General features: G+C 42.7%; 1 protein-coding gene across 2 annotated transcripts in view; it reads right to left on the bottom strand.

The window, feature by feature from the left end:
* Positions 1–11,739: 11,739 nt before the first annotated feature.
* Positions 11,740–21,198, bottom strand: part of LOC117417527 (myosin heavy chain, fast skeletal muscle-like) — a 28,404-nt gene continuing 18,945 nt past the window's right edge. The window contains exons 35-39 of one of the 2 annotated variants that reach the window (XM_059017579.1): positions 20,921–21,091; positions 20,740–20,844; positions 18,601–18,696; positions 13,843–13,974; positions 11,740–12,804 (exon numbers count right to left, since the gene is read on the bottom strand). In XM_059017579.1, coding sequence (XP_058873562.1) covers positions 12,784–12,804; positions 13,843–13,974; positions 18,601–18,696; positions 20,740–20,844; positions 20,921–21,091 — 525 coding nt within the window. In that variant the 3' untranslated portion in view covers positions 11,740–12,783. Of the gene's footprint in view, positions 12,805–13,833; positions 13,975–18,600; positions 18,697–20,739; positions 20,845–20,920; positions 21,092–21,198 lie in introns of those variants that run through there. The other variant, XM_034916758.2, reaches the window with a different exon arrangement.

The following is a 21,198-nucleotide window of genomic DNA, read 5'->3' on the forward strand; positions in this document are numbered from 1 at the left end:
TAGTTTCCCTGTACTGCTCCTTCTGCCAATTCATCAGCGCAATTGTTGCCTATAATTGTAACCTCTTTCCCCCTCAGGAGACCTGCTGCATGCTGAACATTGATTCTGTTAACCTTCAGCTTTCAAATCTCTTTTCATATATTTTGCATTGTGCTATAGGTTTGCCCATATGGTCAGAGTAACCATTCTCTTTCCAGGCTAGAGAGTGAATATTGAATGCTTCGGCGCAATAGCTGGAGTCTGTCACTAGTAACCTGGTCTCACTGAACGTCCCCAGTATTTGAGCCATCTGAAGTCCCTTCAAGAGGGCTTTTGCTTCTGCAGATCGACCTGACACCACTTCAGAGTGGTGTTGTTTCTTCATAAATTCCATTATTATTTTTTCAACTGAGATTCCTATACCGCATATTGGGTTGCCTTTTATGACAGGAACCATTGGAAAATATCAGCCAGTCAGGTACAAACATCAGTTGTCCTGCTGTTGTGTATCTTTCCTCCCATCCTTCAGACGGGGGAAGATTTTGGAATTTATTTCTGAGATTAGAGGCTAGCCCAGTGACGGTGGTAAAGACTATTTTTTGGATCAGCTAGCAAAGTGACCTATCTATACCACCTTCGTTGCAGCACTTTCATGTTTACCAGTGATCCCTTTGTTAGGGTAGCTAGTCCTGGGGTATCATTGAAAACTTCAATAGGGTTGTCCTGGGCTAGGTTGAACAGATATGGGATTACTTTTATTTAAGGCAGTGAGCATTCTCTCCTCATAACAAAACTGCTTTTCTGTACTGAAATTAAAACATTTTTAATATCTCCCTCTCTCCTTGCTGGTTACCGCCCCTCTGGGTGGACTGAACATTCCCTACTTGCAGCTGCTTCAGTTGACTTACTCCTTTGCTTGCTTAACTTCTTTTTTTTTCTTTCTTTGGACCTATTAAAAAAGTTAACAGCTCTTTTAAGGGGGCTCTCCCTTTTATTTGTAATCGGTTCCTCTTTTCTCTCCTGACTAACATTTTGCAGGCTTCTGCCAGCCTGTGTTTCTAACTCTTCTCCCTAGGGTAAATCCCCTGGAAAGCCTCCTCACGTAATGAGTCCTCACTATCACTCATTGTAATATGTCCTATTTAACTATCCTGTCTAATGCTGCAGGATAATCTACCCAAGATGTTAGTAGCCGATTCTTCTAACTCTTTCTTAATGAGCTCATCTATTATAGGCTCTCTTTCTGCCATAAAGTAGTCCTGTCATTAATATTTACAGTAGCCTGTTCAATGTCCTCTTTATTTTGCTAGACTTTAATTTACGGGAAAATTTTGTGCACGAGTTAAGGTTACTGCATCGTAAGGCGTGGCATAGCCTTGGTTTTCCCAGATTTAAAATAACAATTTAAAATTAAAATTGAATAAAAATTGTGGTTGATTTAATTAATAATGATTTTCTTGATATCTGCAAGCCCCACGGTCAGTGCCAAATGTCAGATTCGCACATACTCTTTTTATTTATATATCCTCTGAGCACACTCTTAAACTCAGGGGAGACGTTCAGGAGGACATAAAGATGTTTCGGACTCCTGTAAGTGGATCGTTCCTGCACTGGACTTGCAACGTATCCAGATGACTTTTAAAAATCAAGAAGCTCACACAGACTCATTCGATTTGAAGATTTAACTAATCAGAGTAGTATCTGTACTTCTTCAGTTTATTAAATGCTTAGAAATGGATTGAGTAGTTAAAGACTACGTCGAATCCCAGCTGACAGGCAATCTGGGAAGTCCAGTGCCTTAACAGGTATAATAGCATTAATACTTGTGGCAAAGTGCCCCGCCCCTGTGTGCATTTGTGTGTTCTGTGTTGTGTATATGCGTGCGTATGTTAATGTTGGTGTATAGATTGGTACACGGGATATAAACGGGTCTGTGTTTCACGTGTGTTTAAAGTGTATAATTATATTTAGGCACGAGGATGGCACATCACTTCACGTGCAGATAAAATGTGTATAATGTGTGGCACGGGGTTGCACGTAATGAATTCACGTGCTGGGATTCAAGTGAGTAATTAATTAGTAATTGAATCCCAGCACAACAGTATATATAGATGCACAGTTTCACTCAGTCGGGGTTAGGTGTTCAGAGAGTGGAGAACGGGTGAGAGAGAAGGAGTAAAATAAGATCGGAAATATAAGTGTGTTGTTTGTACTCACCGTGTTTGTTCGTCTGTCCTGCACCGTCTGTTTAGTGTCTAGTCGTTTTGTCTGTCTGTTTATTTTGGCGTCAAGTGCCGTGTCCTGTTTTGTATTCCGTTGTTTAAACCTTTTATTTTGTTATTAAACGCTGAGTGCAGCCATTGCACTCAGCTCATCACAACCACCGTCTCTGTGTCTGTGTATTCCTCTCTGGTCTGACGCCACCCACTCTGGCCGTCTTTGTGACACGTGGTGTCATCGTGGGATAGCCGCGCCTCCAAGCGTCAGACCAGGAGGGGTCTGGGAAAAAAAAAAAAAAAAAAAAAAAAGGTCAATGGCAGAAGACGCCATCAAACTGCGGGGCTGGTTCCTAGAGAATGCTGGGCTGGAGGCCCAGTCTCTGCCCATAATCGTCCGGGCCCTGTGGATGATGGACAGTGAGAGATGGGAGGCCTATCAGGAGGAACACACCCCAAACACCTTGGAGGAAGGTGTGGAGTTTCTCCTCAGCTACCTGGAGGCAACGATAAAAGGAACAGCAGCCCAGGTAGCAGGCCCACCAGCAGAGGGTGAATGCCTGCTGTCCCCATCTCCACCAGCAGAGGGTGAGTACCTGCTGTCCCCATCTCCACCAGCAGAGGGTGAATGCCTGCTGGTTTTGCCTCCACAGCCCAAATGGGAGGAGCCTGAGCGTCCACAGCCCAAATGGGAGGAGCCTGAGCGTCCACAGCCCAAGCGGGAGGAGCCTGAGCGTCCACAGCCCAAGCGGGAGGAGCCTGAACGTCCTACGCCTGAGTGGGAGGAGCCCGAACATCCTACGCCTGAGTGGGAGGAGCCCGAACGTCCTACGCCTGAGTGGGAGGAGCCCGAACGTCCTACGCCTGAGTGGGAGGAGCCCGAACGTCCTACGCCTGAGTGGGAGGAGCCCGAACGTCCTACGCCTGAGTGGGAGGAGCCCGAACGTCCTACGCCTGAGTGGGGGGAGCCCGAACGTCCACAGCCCAAGAGGGGGGAGTCGGTGCGTCCACAGCCCAAAAGGGAGGAGTCGGTGCGTCCACAGCCCAAAAGGGAGGAGTCGGTGCGTCCACAGCCCAAAAGGGAGGAGTCGGTGCGTCCACAGCCCAAAAGGGAGGAGTCGGTGCGTCCACAGCCCAAAGGGAGGCAAGTCGGGGCTTCCACAGCCCTGGGACCCAAGCCACCAGCAGAGGGAAAATGCCTGCTGGTTCAGCCCCAAGAGCCGGAAGGGGAGGGGTTACAGGCTCAACCCCCTGAAAATTTTTGGGGGGGAGAAGGGCAGGATGCTGGTGTCCCCCAGCAGCCTCTCGCTATGCTGCTGAAGGCAGCACGGCGCGCACATGCCCAGCCGCCACAGCAGAGGGAGCCAGCACCGCCAGGAGCAGAGGAGCAGGAGCTGCCTCTGCCTCCGCCACCACCACCGCAAGGAGCAGAGGAGCAGGAGCTGCCTCTGCCTCCGCCACCACCACCGCAAGGAGCAGAGGAGCAGGAGCTGCCTCTGCCTCCGCCACCACCACCGCAAGGAGCAGAGGAGCAGGAGCTGCCTCTGCCTCCGCCACCACCACCGCAAGGAGCAGAGGAGCAGGAGCTGCCTCTGCCTCTGCCTCCACCACCGCCAGGAGCAGAGGAGCTGGAGCTGCCTCTGCCTCCACCACCGCCAGGAGCAGAGGAGCTGGAGCTGCCTCTGCCTCCACCACCGCCAGGAGCAGAGGAGCTGGAGCTGCCTCTGCCTCCGCCACCGCCTGGAGCAGAGGAGCTGGAGCTGCCTCTGCTGCCCGTACCTCCGCAGGGAGTACGGTGGCCGGAGCCCCAGAAAGGGGAGCTGCCGGCCACGAAGAAGGGGGATGAGGTCTGGAGACCACTTTCCCCAGCAGCAGTTTCGCTGCAGGAGTTCTTGTGGCCGGAGCCCCACAGGAGGGAGCTGCCGGCTATGAAGAAGGGGGAGGTCGGGGGACCACCTGCCCCCGCAGCTTTTTCGCTGCAGGACGGGACCAGCATGCTGTCAGCCGTGCCACTACCGGCAGGGGAGCTGACAGCATGTCCAGCCATGGGCCCACTAAAGCCTCCCTTCCCAGCCCGAGACTTTGGCCGGGACTGCTGGGTATTTAAGGGGGGAGGTGGCCGTTGAGGCCATGTGTGCTGCGCACAAGGGGGGGTATATGTGGCAAAGTGCCCCGCCCCTGTGTGCATTTGTGTGTTCTGTGTTGTGTATATGCGTGCGTATGTTAATGTTGGTGTATAGATTGGTACACGGGATATAAACGGGTCTGTGTTTCACGTGTGTTTAAAGTGTATAATTATATTTAGGCACGAGGATGGCACATCACTTCACGTGCAGATAAAATGTGTATAATGTGTGGCACGGGGTTGCACGTAATGAATTCACGTGCTGGGATTCAAGTGAGTAATTAATTAGTAATTGAATCCCAGCACAACAGTATATATAGATGCACAGTTTCACTCAGTCGGGGTTAGGTGTTCAGAGAGTGGAGAACGGGTGAGAGAGAAGGAGTAAAATAAGATCGGAAATATAAGTGTGTTGTTTGTACTCACCGTGTTTGTTCGTCTGTCCTGCACCGTCTGTTTAGTGTCTAGTCGTTTTGTCTGTCTGTTTATTTTGGCGTCAAGTGCCGTGTCCTGTTTTGTATTCCGTTGTTTAAACCTTTTATTTTGTTATTAAACGCTGAGTGCAGCCATTGCACTCAGCTCATCACAACCACCGTCTCTGTGTCTGTGTATTCCTCTCTGGTCTGACGCCACCCACTCTGGCCGTCTTTGTGACATACTTCAATATGTTTATGGCTTTAAAATGTTTTGCCCTTAAGCTATGCATGCATAAAGCTATAAACACCCACCGCTAAATCCTACCACATCCAATATATATCACTCTCCACAACTAAATCCTATACCTTATAGCAATGCATCAATATAAAAGAGATATAGATTCAGAATAGGTCAGAGGGAACTATACCAGAGGAAAGTGATTTAATTCATAATTGTGTGTATTAATAACACAGAAACATCTTTTAATAATTTGGTAGGGATTGGATCAAGGGCACAAGTAGTAGGTGTCATATGCAGAACTAATGCTGTCAGGGCTTGTAAGGTAATCGGAGAAGAAGCCACCAGCTTCGCTCTATGAGGTCTAATGAGTTAATGTAAGAAAGAATGGTCTATAATAGAAGGAGTCTGTAAAATCTGACCTCGAATGTCAGATAATTTATTTTGGACAAACTTTAAGAAGTCATTGCAGTTAAAAGAGGATCCAATTGCGAGGGCAGAAGTATTAGAAGGTGGATTTACTAATTTATCTATCGAACTAAAAAGAAACCTAGGATTATTTTTATTTGTTTCAATCAGATTGGAATAGTATGAAGATCTAGCCTGGGACAGAGCCTTCCTATATTTAGCATGATGGCTTTTCCATGCAGAGTAATGAACATGCAGATTAGAAGCCTTCCATCTGCATCCCAGTTTACGACCCTCACATTTCAGCTTACGAGTCGTGTCATTAAACCATGCTGTGCTGCTTAGGTAAAACACCCTCTGAGTTTTAAGTGGTGCTACAGTATCTGAAATGTTAGTCATGGAGGTGATGTATGTGCTAACCAACTCATCTAATGATACAGACTGGCGATAAATTGAATGCCTCACAGAACTTTACAGCGCTTGATTAATTAACTATCCTGGTTTTGATTATACGATCCTGGATCTTTGTAGTGTAAGGTAATTTTACCTCAAAAAGAATTGCAAGATGATCAGAAATAGTAAGGTCTGTAGTTATAATATTTTGAACGATCAGGCCACGAGAAATGACTAAATCTAAAGTATGGCCACGATTATGAGTTGGACCCGGAACATGCTGGACAAAATTCCAATAATCCCAAAAATTCGGAACATTTAGAATCTGATTTAATATCGATATGGATATTAAAATCACCCAATAGAAGAATCCTATCATAGTTGACAGACAATAGTGATAAAAACTCACTAAATTCAATAACAAATGATAAGTTTGACTTAGGCGGCCTATATATAATTACAATAAGAACAGGTCATTCATTATTTAGTGTTAAAGCTAACAGTTCAAAAGATGAATATCCCTCAACAGTTCTCTGTTTAATTATATATTCACTGCAGATGATGGTGGCAAGTCCACCTCCCAGCCCTCCCCGTGCTTTATGAATAAAATAATAATTTGGAGGAGAAGCCTCAATCAAGGAACACTGTCCTCAGCTCCAAGCCACGTTTCAGTTAAAGCTAAAATATCCAGGTTAAAGTCCTTAATAAAATCATTAATTAAAGGCGTTTTATTAGAGAGAGATCTAACATTAAATAAAGCCAGGTGTGACAGGGCTAGGAGCCCTGCACATGAAAAAGGGGGCAGAGCAAAGCCCTGCTGTTTATATGTAGTATTTGTTTATTTTAACAGGTGATTGTTATTGTATGATTAAAAATGCCTGAAGCCCCATCCACACAAAAACCTTGTGCAGAAGGTCACCTGTATAAAAGCCTGCAGCTATCTACGCTCTGTGTGAAGTGTTCAGGAGAGAGAACGAGAACTAAAAAAAAAGAAACAAGGATCAGTGAAGGCAACTGCCCAGCCTGATTTTAGGTCTGCTTTATTTTTTGTGTTTACCTGTTTTATTTGCTCTGTGAACAGTGTTTTTTGTTAAAATATTTAATTTATTTTTGTGTTTGAAAACTAGAAAGAAGAGTTTGGGGGTCTGTAGCAGGCTGGTGGAAAGCCCTGCTGTTTAAATGTATTATTTGTTTGTTTTTAGAACAGGGTTTCCCCCTCCGCCCCTGTGTTATTTTGTATTTTTGCATTATGATTTATGATGTATTTATGTGACGGCGTAGCTGTGCGTTTGTTTTGTTTATTTTAAAACATGTTCTGGCAGAGGCGAGATTGGTTCTTGTCCTCTGCCAGGAATATATAAGCCTGCAGCTCTCTGCACTCCGGGTGGGTGTTTGGAGGAGGAACAGGAGAGCGAGAGGAGAGAAACGAAACTAAAACAAAAATAATCTAGGAACAGTGAAGGCGATTTGCCCAGCCTGACCTGGATCATTTATTTATTGTTTGTGTTTGTGATTATTTTGTTTAAACTTTTATTTTGCTCTGTGAGCAAGTCTGTTTTGTTTAAATATTTATTTTATATTTGTATTTAAAATAAACGGCTCACAGTGTCTTTTTAACTGCGTTATCTTGTGTGTTTTGCTTCCTGACTCTGGCCTGACGTCATCACACCACGTGGTAGCAGTGTGGGATCGCAGCGCCTCCTGGACTCAGGCAGAGTAGGATGCTGCAGTTTTTTTCATTTTTTTTGTTTGTTTTTTGTTATTACTTGTGGAGGAGAAAGGAGGATGGGATGAAGAAAGAGCTGCCAGAAGCAGCAACAACAGTAGGGGAGAGGTGAGATGAGATGGTGGTCACGGGACCCCACCCAACTGGGACCCCCATATTGGGACACGGAACAGGAACAGTGTAGGGCTGAAGGGCCCCCCCTGTGTGTCATCTGCATGGAGTTTGGCCATGACCAGGAGGACTGCCCCTATGAAGACCCCTGCTTCTGGAAGGCCTATTCAATGGGGACGGTGTCCTGTACGTCCGGGTGGTTTTAGCTGCTGGAGCAGCAGACCTCATCACCTCCACAGGCCAAGACATAGGAGAAGGTGAGGAAAAGGAAGCAGGGAGGGGACACAGACCTGGAGTGGGAGGAGCCCGGATGTCCTACGCCCAAGTGGGAGGACCCCGAACGTCCTGCGCCTGAGTGGGAGGAGCCTGAACGTCCACAGCCCAAGAGTGGGGAGTCGGTGCGTCCACAACCCAAGAGGGAAAGGCCAAACATCCACAGCTCAGGTATCTGCCAGCAGAGGGAGAATACCTGCTGGTTCCACCTCCACCGCCCTGGGAGGACTGCTTGTTGCTCCCACCTCCGCCAGCAGAGGGCGAGAACCTGCTGATTCCGCCTCCACCTCCGTGGGAGGACTGTGTGTCCTCCCCCACCTCCGCCAGCAGAGGAAGAGTGACTGCTGGTTCCGCCTCCACTTCCATGGGATGACTATTTGCCGCTCCCAGCTTCAGCAGCAGAGGAAGAGTGCCTGCTGGACCCACCACCACCACCCGAGACAGAGGAGCAGGAGCAGCCTCTCTCCTCACGACAGGTTGGACCGGGACGGGAGGCTGGTAGTCCGCAGCCCCCTTTGCATAGGCTGCTGAGCCGAGCAAGCTGGAAAACCGCCGGGTCGCAGCGGCTGAGAAGAGGGCCAACCTCAGCACCACCACTGGTCCTGGCTCCCCTTCTGCAGTCACCTCCTGAGGGTCTGCTGCTGCCGTCGCCTACTGAGGGTCCGCTGCCGCCATCGCCTCCTGAGGGGCCGCTGCTGCCTGTCATGCATTGCCTGGGGATGCCAGTTCGCCATCGCCTGGGGATGCCAGTTCGCCATCACCTGGGGATGCCAGTTCGCCATCGCCCGGGCATGATTGCCTTGCATCGCCCAAGGATGCCTGCCTTGCACCGCCCAGGGATGCCTGCCTTGCACCGCCCAGGGATGCCTGCCTTGCACCGCCCAAGGATGCCTGCCTTGCTCCGCTCAGGGATGCCACATCTGGATCGCCTGGGGCTGCCTGCTGCTCCGCTACGCCTGGGGCTGCCTGCTGCTCCGCTACGCCTGGGGCTGCCTGTTGCTCCGCTATGCCTGGGGCTGCCTGCTGCTTCGCTTCGTCTGGGGCTGCCTGCTGCTTCGCTTCGCCTGGGGTTGCTGAAGGTCCCGCTTCACCTGGGGTTGCTAAAGGTTCCGCTTCACCTGGGATAGCTGTGTCTTTTGCTTCTCCTAGGGTCGCTGAGGGTCTTGCTTTGCCTGGGGTCGCTGAGGGTCCTGCTTCGCCTGTGGTCACTGATGGTCCTGTGAGGCAGCAGCAAGTGTTGTGGCTGGAGCCCCACGGAGGGATGCTGCCGGTCACAAAGAATGTGGGGGGAGGTGAGGAGACCAGCTCCCCCAGCTGCCCCAGCCGCACTTTCGCGGCAGGAGATAGTGTGGCTGAAGCCCCGGAAGAGGGAGCTGCTAGCCACGAAGAAGTGGGGGGTGGAGGACATCTCACCATGGCTACCCCCAGAAACGCCTTGCTTCCCCCTCTTCTGGGACTTTGAGAATAAGGGGGGAGGTGGCCATTGGGGCCAAGGGGGGGATATAAGAACATAAGAAAGTTTACAAACGAGAGGAGGCCGTTCAACCCATCTTGCTCGTTTTGATTGTCAGTACCTTATTGATCCCAGAATCTCATCAAGCAGCTTCTTGAAGGATCCCAGGGTGTCAGCATCAACAACATTACTGGGGAGTTGGTTCCAGACCCTCACAATTCTCTGTGTAAAAAAGTGCCTCCTATTTTCTGTTCTGAATGCCCCTTTATCTAATCTCCATTTGTGACCCCTGGTCCTTGTTTCTTTTTTCAGGTCAAAAAAGTCCCCTGGGTTGACATTGTCTATACCTTTTAGGATTTTGAATGTTTGAATCAGATCGCCACGTAGTCTTCTTTGTTCAAGACTGAATAGATTAAATTCTTTTAGCCTGTCTGCATACGACATGCCTTTTAAACCCGGGATAATTCTGGTTGCTCTTCTTTGCACTCTTTCTAGAACAGCAATGTCCTTTTTGTAACGAGGTGACCAGAACTGAACACAATATTCTAGGTGAGGTCTTACTAATGCATTGTAAAGTTTTAACATTACTTCCCTTTATTTAAATTCAACACTTCTCACAATATATCCGAGCATCTTGTTGGCCTTTCTTTTTTTTTTTTAGCTCCCCCACATTGTCTAGATGAAGACATTTCAACATTAACTCCTAGGTCTTTTTCATAGATCCCTTCTTCAATTTCAGTATCTCCCATATGATATTTATAATGCACATTTTTATTGCCTGCGTGCAATACTTTACACTTTTCTCTGTTAAATGTCATTTGCCATGTGTCTGCCCAGTTCTGAATGCTGTCTATATCATTTTGAATGACCTTTACTGCTGCAACAGTGTTTGCCACTCCTCCTATTTTTGTGTTGTTTGCAAATTTAACAAGTTTGCTTACTATACCAGAATCTAAATCATTAATGTTCCAGTCTGTCGCAGGGCAGTAGAAAGCCCTGCTGTTTCAATGTATTATTTGTTTATTTTTAGAATGGGGTTTTCCCCTCCACCCGTTTTATTTTGTATTTTTGCGTTATGATTTATTATGTAATAATGTGACGGCGTAGCCGTGCGTTTGTTTTGTTTATTTTAAGACGTGTTCTGTTTATTTTAAGACGTGTTCTGGCAGAGGCGAGATTGGTGCTCGTCCTTTACCAGGAATTATTAATAAACTTGTGCAGATTGTGGCCGAGGGGTAATAGAATAATTACTAGCCATTAAACCCCTTGGCCACGATATATAAGCCTGCAGCTCTCTGCACTTCGGGGAGGAGGAGGATCGGGAGAGCGAGAGGAGAGAAACGAAACTCAAACAAAAATAATCTAGGAACAGTGAAGCTGATTTGCCCAGCCTGACCTGGATCATTTATTTATTGTTTGTGTTTGTGATTATTTTGTTTAAACTTTTATTTTGCTCTGTGAGCAAGTCTGTTTTGTTTAAATATTTATTTTATTTTTGTATTTAAAATAAACGGCGTGCAACATCTTTTTGAACTGCAGTACCTTGTGTGTTTTGCTTCCTGACTCTGGCCTGACGTCACCACAATGCCATCCCTGTCACAAGATCATATTAGGAAAGTTACTAAAGTATCTTTTTACCATTTGATCAATATAGGTAAAATTAGACTAATTATTTCCGTATCTGATGCGGAGAGACTAATGCATGACTTTGTTTCATCTAGAATTGATTATTGTAATGCACTTTTCTTCTGGTGTCCCAAACGTGTGGCAGAATACCGCCGGTAGAATTCTGACTAAAAACAGAAAAGTTGAACATATTACCTCTTTACACTGGCTCCCTGTGCAGTATATAATTGATTTTAAGATTTTGCTGTTAACTTACAAGGCCCTGAATGGATTAGCACCTAGTAATTTGCAGGAGTTACTGACCCCGTGTCTTCCAAACCGCACTCTGAGATCACAGGATGCGAGGCTGCTGGTTATTGTTAGGATCAACAAAAGCAACACGGGAGGTAAGGCTTTTTCTTGTAGAGCTCCTAAACCACAGCACCAATTTTCAGAAAACTTGCACAAAATAATTCTCAGTCACATGGACACGGAGCATTTGAAATGGCATTCCGATCCGTTTTGAAATGGCAGAGAAAACATACCCCTTAAAATCGAGAATAAACAAGGCTCTGCCAGCTGAGTCCCAGAGCTGGTCTATGATTGGAGAAGATGAATCCATAATACAAAGCAAAGACACAATCTCATAATCGGGGTTACGAAACCAAACAAACGAACGCTAAAGGGCGTGGAAAAAAGGGGGAATATATATGGTTTGATAAATAAAACAAGTTTCCAAATAATTTTTTATGTGCAGAATAAAGACTAGCAGACAGAAACACACAAAGCCTTAGAATAGATGCTCACATGCCATTTTATTCACAAAACTACTAGTGTTGGACAATAATTACATTCTGTTATCAATTATCGGCTGTAAATTATCACGATAATCATGATCATCGGTATAATAAATGAAATGTATACAATTTCATGTAACAAGTCTTATTATTGCTAACTTGTTTACAAAAAAGCTAAAATATCACAACCAAATTTATGTTTGTCTGGTTGCTTTTCAAACGTCAAAATATAGGATACACAATAAAACAGAAAACAGTGTTTGAAAAAATGCTTTCCAGTTCATACAAGTTCTAAATTGTGGTTAAAAATATCAGCTGTTGAACAGTTTCAGCAGAAAAAAATTAAATGAAAATGGGGATATGTTTAAATAACATATTATAAAAAAGGATAGATTTCCTCAGTCGTTCGAGGGGTGTTATCTTAGCAGCACTGTAGATCAGTCTTCCTCTGTTTTCTTGTCTTTTTTCTATCTGTCTTTCTGAAACCTGTTTCTTGGACATTGCAGAGGTGCCTGTGAGGGGCAGTCCTGTAGCATACAATCTGAATGTCTCATTATTATTACTGAGGAAAATATACATACACGGGTTCATTTTGAACACAGTAATAAAAACAGTTATTTGCCATATTGATGTATATTTATATACATCATAATATATTGGTTAAATAATACATTTACACTGGACACCCTCAGAGAAATAGGCTGGTGTGAAAGCCTCCTCCACAAGATGTACCGTTTCCTGAAACTTGCTGTGAAAGGACATTTACGCCTCACACAGACAGTTCAATGATGCTTACTGCTTCAATGCAGAGCTGCTTTTACCCACAACTGTATCCTATTGGGTAACGGATGATAATATGATTATCGATAATAATGTCTTAACGCAATAAAATAATCAATGCAAAAACATGATCGATAACATCACAATAATCAATTACTGTTTCAACACTATAAACTACCAGCGCTATTACAGGAACTAGTTCACTGTGAAATTCATATTTTATGAATCTCTCTACATTTCAGCTTGACTCTTCTGCTGCTCTTCTACTCTGCTGATTCTTTAACCTTTTGAAAAAGAAATAAATGTATCATTAAATACCGAGGAAAAACACAAACACAGATTTACTGTTGAACTAGTAATTAAAAAACAGAAACATGCTAGAGCATTACACAGGACACACTGCTTGACACAGATATTCCTGTTTATATATAGTTAATCAATGTAATGAAAAACATGAGCTTACATGTTGGATGTGAACATAGCTAACATATCATGTCCTGGTTTACAGTGCCTACAAGTCCGTGCACATGCTCCCAAGGCCAGTCAGCTTTGATTAGACAGTGTAAAGTTCCCAAAATGATAAATGTCTAGTATGTGATTGAGCAGGTCTGTTTTAGTAGCCTTTAGGGGCCTCATTAACATATAAGAACATAAGAAAGTTTACAAACGAGACAAGGCCATTCAGCCCATTTTGCTCGTTTGGTTGTTAGTAGCTTATTGATCCCAGAATCTCATCAAGCAGCTTCTTGAAGAATCCCAGGGTGTCAGCTTCAACAACATTACTGGGGAGTTGGTTCCAGACCCTCACAATTCTCTGTGTAAAAAAGTGCCTCCTATTTTCTGTTCTGAATGCCCCTTTATCTAATCTCCATTTGTGACCCCTGGTCCTTGTTTCTTTTTTTAGGTCGAAAAAGTCCCCTGCATACGACATGCCTTTTAAACCCGGGATAATTCTGGTTGCTCTTCTTTGCACTCTTTCTAGAGCACAATATTGTAGATGAGGTCTTACTAATGCATTGTAAATGTTTAACATTACATCCCTTGATTTAAATTCAACACTTTTCACAATATATCTGAGCATCTTGTTGGCTTTTTTTTATAGCTTTCCCACATTGTCTAGATGAAATCTACTTTATATAGTGTGTAACACTACACTCAAGAATATAGTTCTGAGATGTAAAGTGTGTTTCAGGTACTCCTTGGAGTAATAAGTAATTGTTTAGATATCTCATATCAAAAAACATGGTGGCATAGTGAGCCTGTAGTCCAGAAACTGTGTGTGTGTGACATCCCTACCACTGTAATTTCATCTTTTAACTTACCTTTCCCATATCACGGCTTTTAGTCCTCAACTTGTTGACCTGGGATTCAGCAATATCAGCGCGCTCCTCGGTCTCCTCAAGCTCGTGCTGCACCTTCCTGAACCTAGACAGGTGGGTGTTGGCTTGTTCCTCCTGAAAGGCAAATACAATGAACAGGAACATTTGGTTTACTTGTGATGACCAGTGCCTATCAAATACACCAGGGGTTGCATTAAAATGAAAAGTAATGTGTTGCTGTCAGATCTTGTGAATGTGTATATCCACACTGACACTTTTAATTGTGTCAGTTACTTTGCATTTGTTTTCTGTTTATAACACATTCTCAGGAGTGCACTGGAGCATTTGGAAAAATAACTTAATTAGAAGAATATGCACTAGTCAGTAGAAATGAAAACAGAGTGTATCCATTTGAATTCAGTTTCTTAAAATCAAATTAACTAGTAGGTGGTAAAGCTGCCATTTTAAATGTTGAATATGTTTTGACATGCAAATAAATAAAGTCCTAAGAGAAGGGAATCACGCCTATCATAAAACTTTAAAGACTGTTTTGAAACTTTAAGAATGCTTTGTTAAAAAATGCTTTTAAGTTAAACATTATTAAACTAATCAACCCTCTTTAAAACAGTTGAAAAGGGTTTCAGAACTGCAAACCTGATTTAGCTAATCAAATAGGAGTTTAATCCTTTGCAGACTGTGAAGATTTCTACACTTTTCATGGTCTGCCTGCCATGACTTAGGGCTTGTATCATTGCAAATATCCACTAAAGTACAGTATTATACCTTTCTAAAATGCTAAAGGTCTGAAGAGTATGATGAAGTATACTCTACGATAACTTAGTTTGAATAAAACATTTTAAAAATATACTGAACAATTTTCCTTGTCCTCATAAATGCAATTAGTGATCTCCTACCTAAAAACTGTAATATTACGAGCGGAAGCCACAACCTTCAGGAACTAGAATCAGAATGAATTGAATAAATACCATGCATGTTTATTTATTTTTATTTAGGTGTCCAATTATTATTTTACCCCCGATTTCCTCCCAATGTGGAACGCCCAATTGCTTTCCCCCTCACTGCAGCAATTCCCCACAAGGTTCAGCAGCGTCCTCCAAACCCAAGACAGAGTCAGCTTCCTTTTTCACCCAGGAACTTGAGAGTGGATGTCAACGACCTACCGACCTCTGGAGGACAAAGACCAGCCATGCAGCTCACTGGGCGCCTGGCAAGCAGGGTTCGCTATGGCGCTATGAGGAGAAACAGTCCCTGACGGTTTTGCCACCCTAATCCATGGACGCTCCAGAGAAAATGCGACGCTCCCTTCGGAGTTCCCAGCAAAGACCGTCCTACTTCACACAGCCAGGAAGTGAAGCTGCACTGTGTGACTCACCCTGCACGCCATGCGGCTGCACTTCTTACAAGGTTAGCCATCTACCATGCATGGTTTTGATTTTACACCAAATTGTTTGATGGGTCATTTTCTTTATGAGAATCAGTGTAAAGAAGTGTGTTGTTCGAGGGATTGTCTTCTCCTGTTATCCCATTGACACCTTCAAATCAATAGTACAAAAGTCACTCTTGAAATCAGGACTTAAAGGATGTGTTGCAGTACCATTACCTCTTTTAAGAAAGGGGAACAAGACTAAAAGGCTAAAATATGCACAAGAACACAGAAGGGATTGGACGAGGGAACAATGGGCAAAGGTGCTTTGGACTTTGATGGATGGACAATGACACCTGTGCCTTCTGCCAGTTCTGTTGTTAATTCAACACTTGTCTTCTTTCTAGTCCTTAAAGATATTATCTTCAAGTGTTGCTCATCTTTGTTAGACAGCTTTTTGGGTCTTCCAGTCCTGGGTTTGTCAATTACAGATGATGTTTATCTGTACTTGTTGATTATGCTTCGGATACCACACTTTGAAAATCGAATGAAACAAGCTATTTAACTCAATATTTTTCCTTCTTTATGCAAACCAAGATTGTTCTAATAGTAGAAAACACTAGTGGAGCCTTTGAGTAAATTGTTGATGCTCATAATACATCAGAGTAGAAAAATGCAACATGTCTAAGACTTTTGCACAGCAGTGTATCTATTTTGGGTTAGTAAGCCTTGAGCCTTCTAGGTTATTGTGACAGGGAGACCCTGTCGCTGGTTCTTGAGTGCATATAGGCCTTTTTGGAAGCTCTGAGACACACTACAGGAGATGCGTCGCTAGGCAACTAATTGAACAGGTAGGCTCTCCCGGTGCGGAGTTGATGAGGAGGTCTTGATTGGCTGGGGGGGCTACTGCACAGCCATAGCCATACAGATGGGCACTGAGCAAAATCTTGCTGTGTTGACATAGAGGAGAGGAGAACGTCCACTCCATGGAGAGAACTACTACACAAAACCCTTCTACTGCAAGACACTGCTCGTGAAGGCATTGCCCAGCCGAGGCCTTTTGAAAAAGCCGTTTGAAGAAGCCGGAGTCACCGTGAGGATGCCGGGACTCCGGGAGCTCAGAAATAGGTCAGTTTAAGGGATGTTGATCCCAAACAGTACAGAGAGGGTTTGTGTAGTGTAGTGGGTTCCTGAAGTGGGGCGGTTCTTTCAGTGAGGCAAGTGCTCGCCTTGTGTGGCAAACTTTTATTTTTAGCTTTGTTTTCTTTAAATTTATTTTCACTTTTAAAATTTAAAATACTCTGTGTGTGTGAAAGATATGCGGTTGTCTGTTCATGACTTTTCCTAAATACATGTACTAAATACCCTGACGGCATCTGAAAGTCAGAATCACAAAAATAAAAGTTATAAGCACTTTTACCTAGAACCGCCAAAAGTTGTTATTTTGACGGCTTATTACAATACATGCTTTTATTGTTAATATAACCTACAATACTCTATTTTTTATATGTATACAAGCCAGTTTGTTACCTCTACCTCCACTGAGTTTACAGCAGTATGTATTTGAATAGAATATTGCTCTTGAAGTCTTGATATGTGTTGTCCTAATATCTATTGTAATCCTATCAATTCCTTGGAGAACTGCAGTCTGGCTGTCTACATGAGCATATATAGTCTGCAGTCTTATAACATTACTATTACAAGAATTTTTCGAGAAATCTTGATATTTTTGCATTTTGATTTGAGAGCAACTACAGATATATTTGCCTTGGAATCAGAAATTTGGTACAACTTAATTGAAAACAGCACTGCGTGCTTCAAGCTAAACATAAAACATTACATGGACACGCAGCTGTTTCTGACCAAAGCACGGTGTCACTGGACACAATACATATCAAACAAACCTGTCAAATTTGGGATCAGGTTTTGGCTGGCAGCAGATCCTACCCCTACCTGTGCAAAGATGAAACTCGCCCAGCTGGTCAGAGACTGGGTGACAATGTGGTACTTAGGCTGATTTAACCATACTTAGGAAAAGGGATAAATGTTACCAATGACATTTTTTTTTTTATTTCACTGTAATTAGCAAAACAGCCTGGTTGGAACAGTAAACAAAGCGAGAAGACAGTTTCCAACATCTGCGCTAAACTTAATACTCAGTAAAAGCAATCACTGATGTCCAGTTGCTGTATTTTTAATATGTACTGGACATGGCAGCCATCAATTCCTTCATTTTGTACAAGGAATGCACCGGGGAAAATATCAGTAGGAGAGATTTCATCTTGATGCTAGTCATGGAGCTTTGGCAGAAATATTTCAATAAGAAAACTGCAAAGCGGCAGGGAAGTGCAGTTCAACCTGGATACAGTGCGCACCAAGTGACACACGCAACAGAATACAAAGCCAGGTAACTAAATGCAATAAAAATACAACTTCTGATATCTATGCCCAAGGTGAAAGAGCAGTATGTGGTAAATGCACACAAGAAGTTGATAAGCGTTACATCTGTGTGGATTGTGCTAATATGAGGGCTACTTTGAAGTATGTTTTTATGTTACTTTTATGTTATTTTTTCATTTAATATGGTGTTTCTGCTATGCAAATATTACATATGATGTTCATGAATACATCTTTTGAGTTGTATCTGACAGTTTATCTTTCATTTTCATATCGAAGTGGTTTAAAATGTACCCGTCAACATGACTGCTGCGGCGGTTCTAGGTAGTAGAATAAACAATGAGGTTCTAGTGTTAAATGTGACACTAGGGCTACCACTGCTGGTACCCTAGTGGCAGCACCTGTGTTGTAATTAAATCTGCACACCTGTGCGGCATGTCAACACCCAATGCTCTGTATCTGTCTCAGTATTATTCGCTGACAACCCACGTATGTAACATTGCCCTGTTACAGTTGTGTAGAGATATTTAGTATGCTTTCAGTAATTTGTGCACTTCGAAGCTATGGAATTCGAAAATCAAAACCATAGCTACTGAAATGCTGCACCTCATAAACAAAGTCTCTTTTGGCATGGGGTGTATGAAATGCATTTTGATTGGAGAGTTATCCCTGAAGTTTCTTCCATAGACAGTTCACTAGAGTAAATACCTTGTTAATTTATTTTTGGTTTATGGACATTTCGGGCGATTTATTAATTCAGGTAAGCTTTGTAGTTTAGATCAGCGATTCTCCAGCCAGAAAAAAAGAAAAACATTCCATAACAAAACATCACACAGCTTTATAGAGCTAACACATTGCATTTTGGTGGATTGTCTGAAGTCTGACAAAGTAATTTATGCTAAGTAGGGTTAAGTAGTAATTCAAGAAAACAACAATGTCCTAAATAAGGGGAATAACAAAACCAAAAAATTGTCACTTACAGCTTCCTCAGCCTGCCTCTTGTAAGCCTTCACTTTCAGTTGCAGCTTATCAACCAGATCCTGGAGTCTGCCCACATTCTTCTTGTCTTCTTCAGCCTGCAGACAACAAAATAAAGATTTATTTATTTATTTATTTATTTATTTATTTATTTATTTAATTATTTATTAATTTATGTATGTATGTGTTTATTTATTTTCATTTGATTATTATTATTATTATTATTATTATTATTATTATTATTATTATTATTATTATTATTATCAGGAATAATGTACCCCCAACTGTGCATTATAGTATATTATATATTATATATTATAGTAGGGCTTCTGATTTTTGGTTTTAACCGATAAAAGATGATCAAACATCCCGTATACAGTTGCATTGATAATTTCTGTAACAATGCCCTAACATATGTCACATAGTCAGCAGTCATTACTACAGTTGTTTTGGTTTTAATCACAAAGGGCAGTGACTTTTCAAAACTTGTAAATGATATCTACTGTATTGGGCTGTTTCAGAGAAATTTTGAATCCTCAGCAACCCACTGAACTGCCCAGTGGTGGTGACTACCTATGTTGTCTGAAGTGAACACACCTACTGTACCAGTTAAGCAGCGTGTGCTGGAAAGCCTGGTCAGAACATGGGTGAAGTAAGAGCGCTGTGTTGGTCTTACCTGACAATTTCCTGTCTTTTTCGGCTTTATCAGCTCTTACTGTCGCTTAAAAAGTAGTTTTTTTGTTTGTAATTTCCATTGTTATTTTTTTTTCCTCGAATGCAGAGTTAAAATATCTGTATACATATGCAATGGTATTTTCCATTGTAGGTTTCTCTGTGTAAGTTTTAGGTTTGCAAACCATCTTGTATTTGCAGCATCCTCTATTATTAAAGTAAATATTTCCAAGTATGATCACATTTTAAATATATTATACACTTATATAAATGGAGTAGTGGTTAGGGCTCTGGACTCTTGACCAGAGAGTCGTGGGTTCAATCCCAGGTGGGGGACACTGCTGTTGTACCCTTGAGCAAGGTACTTTACCCAGATTGCTCCAGTAAAAACCCAACTGTATAAATGGGTAATTGTATGTAAAAATAATGTGATATCTTGTAAGTCGCCGTGAATAAGGGCATCTGCTAATAAATAAATAATAATAATAAATAGACTTCTCACTAATTGACAGTGTATTTGAATTTTCTGTTTACTTATGTGCAGTCTGTGCAATGATGTGGAATAATAATAATAAAACACAAAGTTGAAGAGAACAATACTTTACAGATGCATCAAATAACTGCTGTAAAACTTGATTTGCAATGTTAGTATAAAAATATATAATTGGTTGGATTATTCCATTGGTCATGTTAAGCTTTGTATGTAAGATGAACTAAACCACACATACCAAGAAATAAAGTTAACATGCCAAACAGTACACAGTGTAAATAATGGTAGAAGTGGAATAGAAGACAAGCTTGCCATAAACGTTTTCTTTTCACATTTAATAATGCGCTTATTTTACAGCCACGTGTACTCAACAGGTTTTTTTTATTTTGCATACTGCTGTATAATTGAAATAAGTTGCATTCACATTTGCCTCCGTGCTGTCAATTTCAGTTTCAGCAGTTGTACTACTATGTGGCACTACATTATTTGCATCGCCAGCATTTTATTACCTAATGTTTGATTAAACTATTTTTTATTTTTCTCATGATCGCTGTTTAACTGTAAACAGCAGCTAATGCGTTTGTGACCCGCGGTCTATAGCATGCTCCTATTATTATGCCCTTTGAATTGTTGTCCATTAGTCTTGTAACCTGAGTAGCAGGCATAGCTGTGGTCTATGTGCGACAGAAAGGCCTGCTGAATAAAAGCCCATTTGAAAAGAAAGCATCTGTCATTTTGTGCTCTACTTACACAGTGCTCTACTTATTGTACAGGGCAATCTTACTATACACTTGTGCCACCACCGTGTGTAATAAGACTGTAAAACACTGATGTTTCTAGGAAACCATTAATAATAATAATAATAATAATAATAATAATAATAATAATAATAATAATAATAATAATAATGCACAATACATCTAAACCTGATAATGTAATGCTGAAACTTCATTAAAACTTTCAGAAGCTGGTGTATTACCTGGTAGGAGAGCTCCTTGGCCCTTCTTTCATATTTCCGGACTCCTTTAACTGACTCAGCACTACGTCTTTGCTCGGCTTCAAGCTCATTTTCCAGCTCGCGCACCTGGAAATTATTGTAAATATTAAACCCAGTTCAGTTTCTTGTACAAGGGAATTATTAGTCTGCATGTTCAGCTCACCCTGCTCTCCAGTTTCTGGAGCTGTTTCTTTCCACCCTTCATGGCCAGCTGCTCAGCCTCATCCAGACGGTGGGTCAGGTCCTTCACTGTCTGCTCCATGTTCTTCTTCATTCTCTCCAGGTGAGAGCTGGTGTCCTGTTCCTTCTTGAGCTCCTCTGCCATCATGGCAGCCTGATATTTGAATAAAATATATGAATGGAATGAAGTGATTTAGAACTGTAGCAGCAGTAGTGGGGGATTGTAAGGGATTCAGCCACTGGAGCTAAACACAATCGCTT

This window comes from Acipenser ruthenus, chromosome 57, assembly GCF_902713425.1.
Source record: "Acipenser ruthenus chromosome 57, fAciRut3.2 maternal haplotype, whole genome shotgun sequence".
NCBI lineage: Eukaryota > Metazoa > Chordata > Actinopteri > Acipenseriformes > Acipenseridae > Acipenser > Acipenser ruthenus.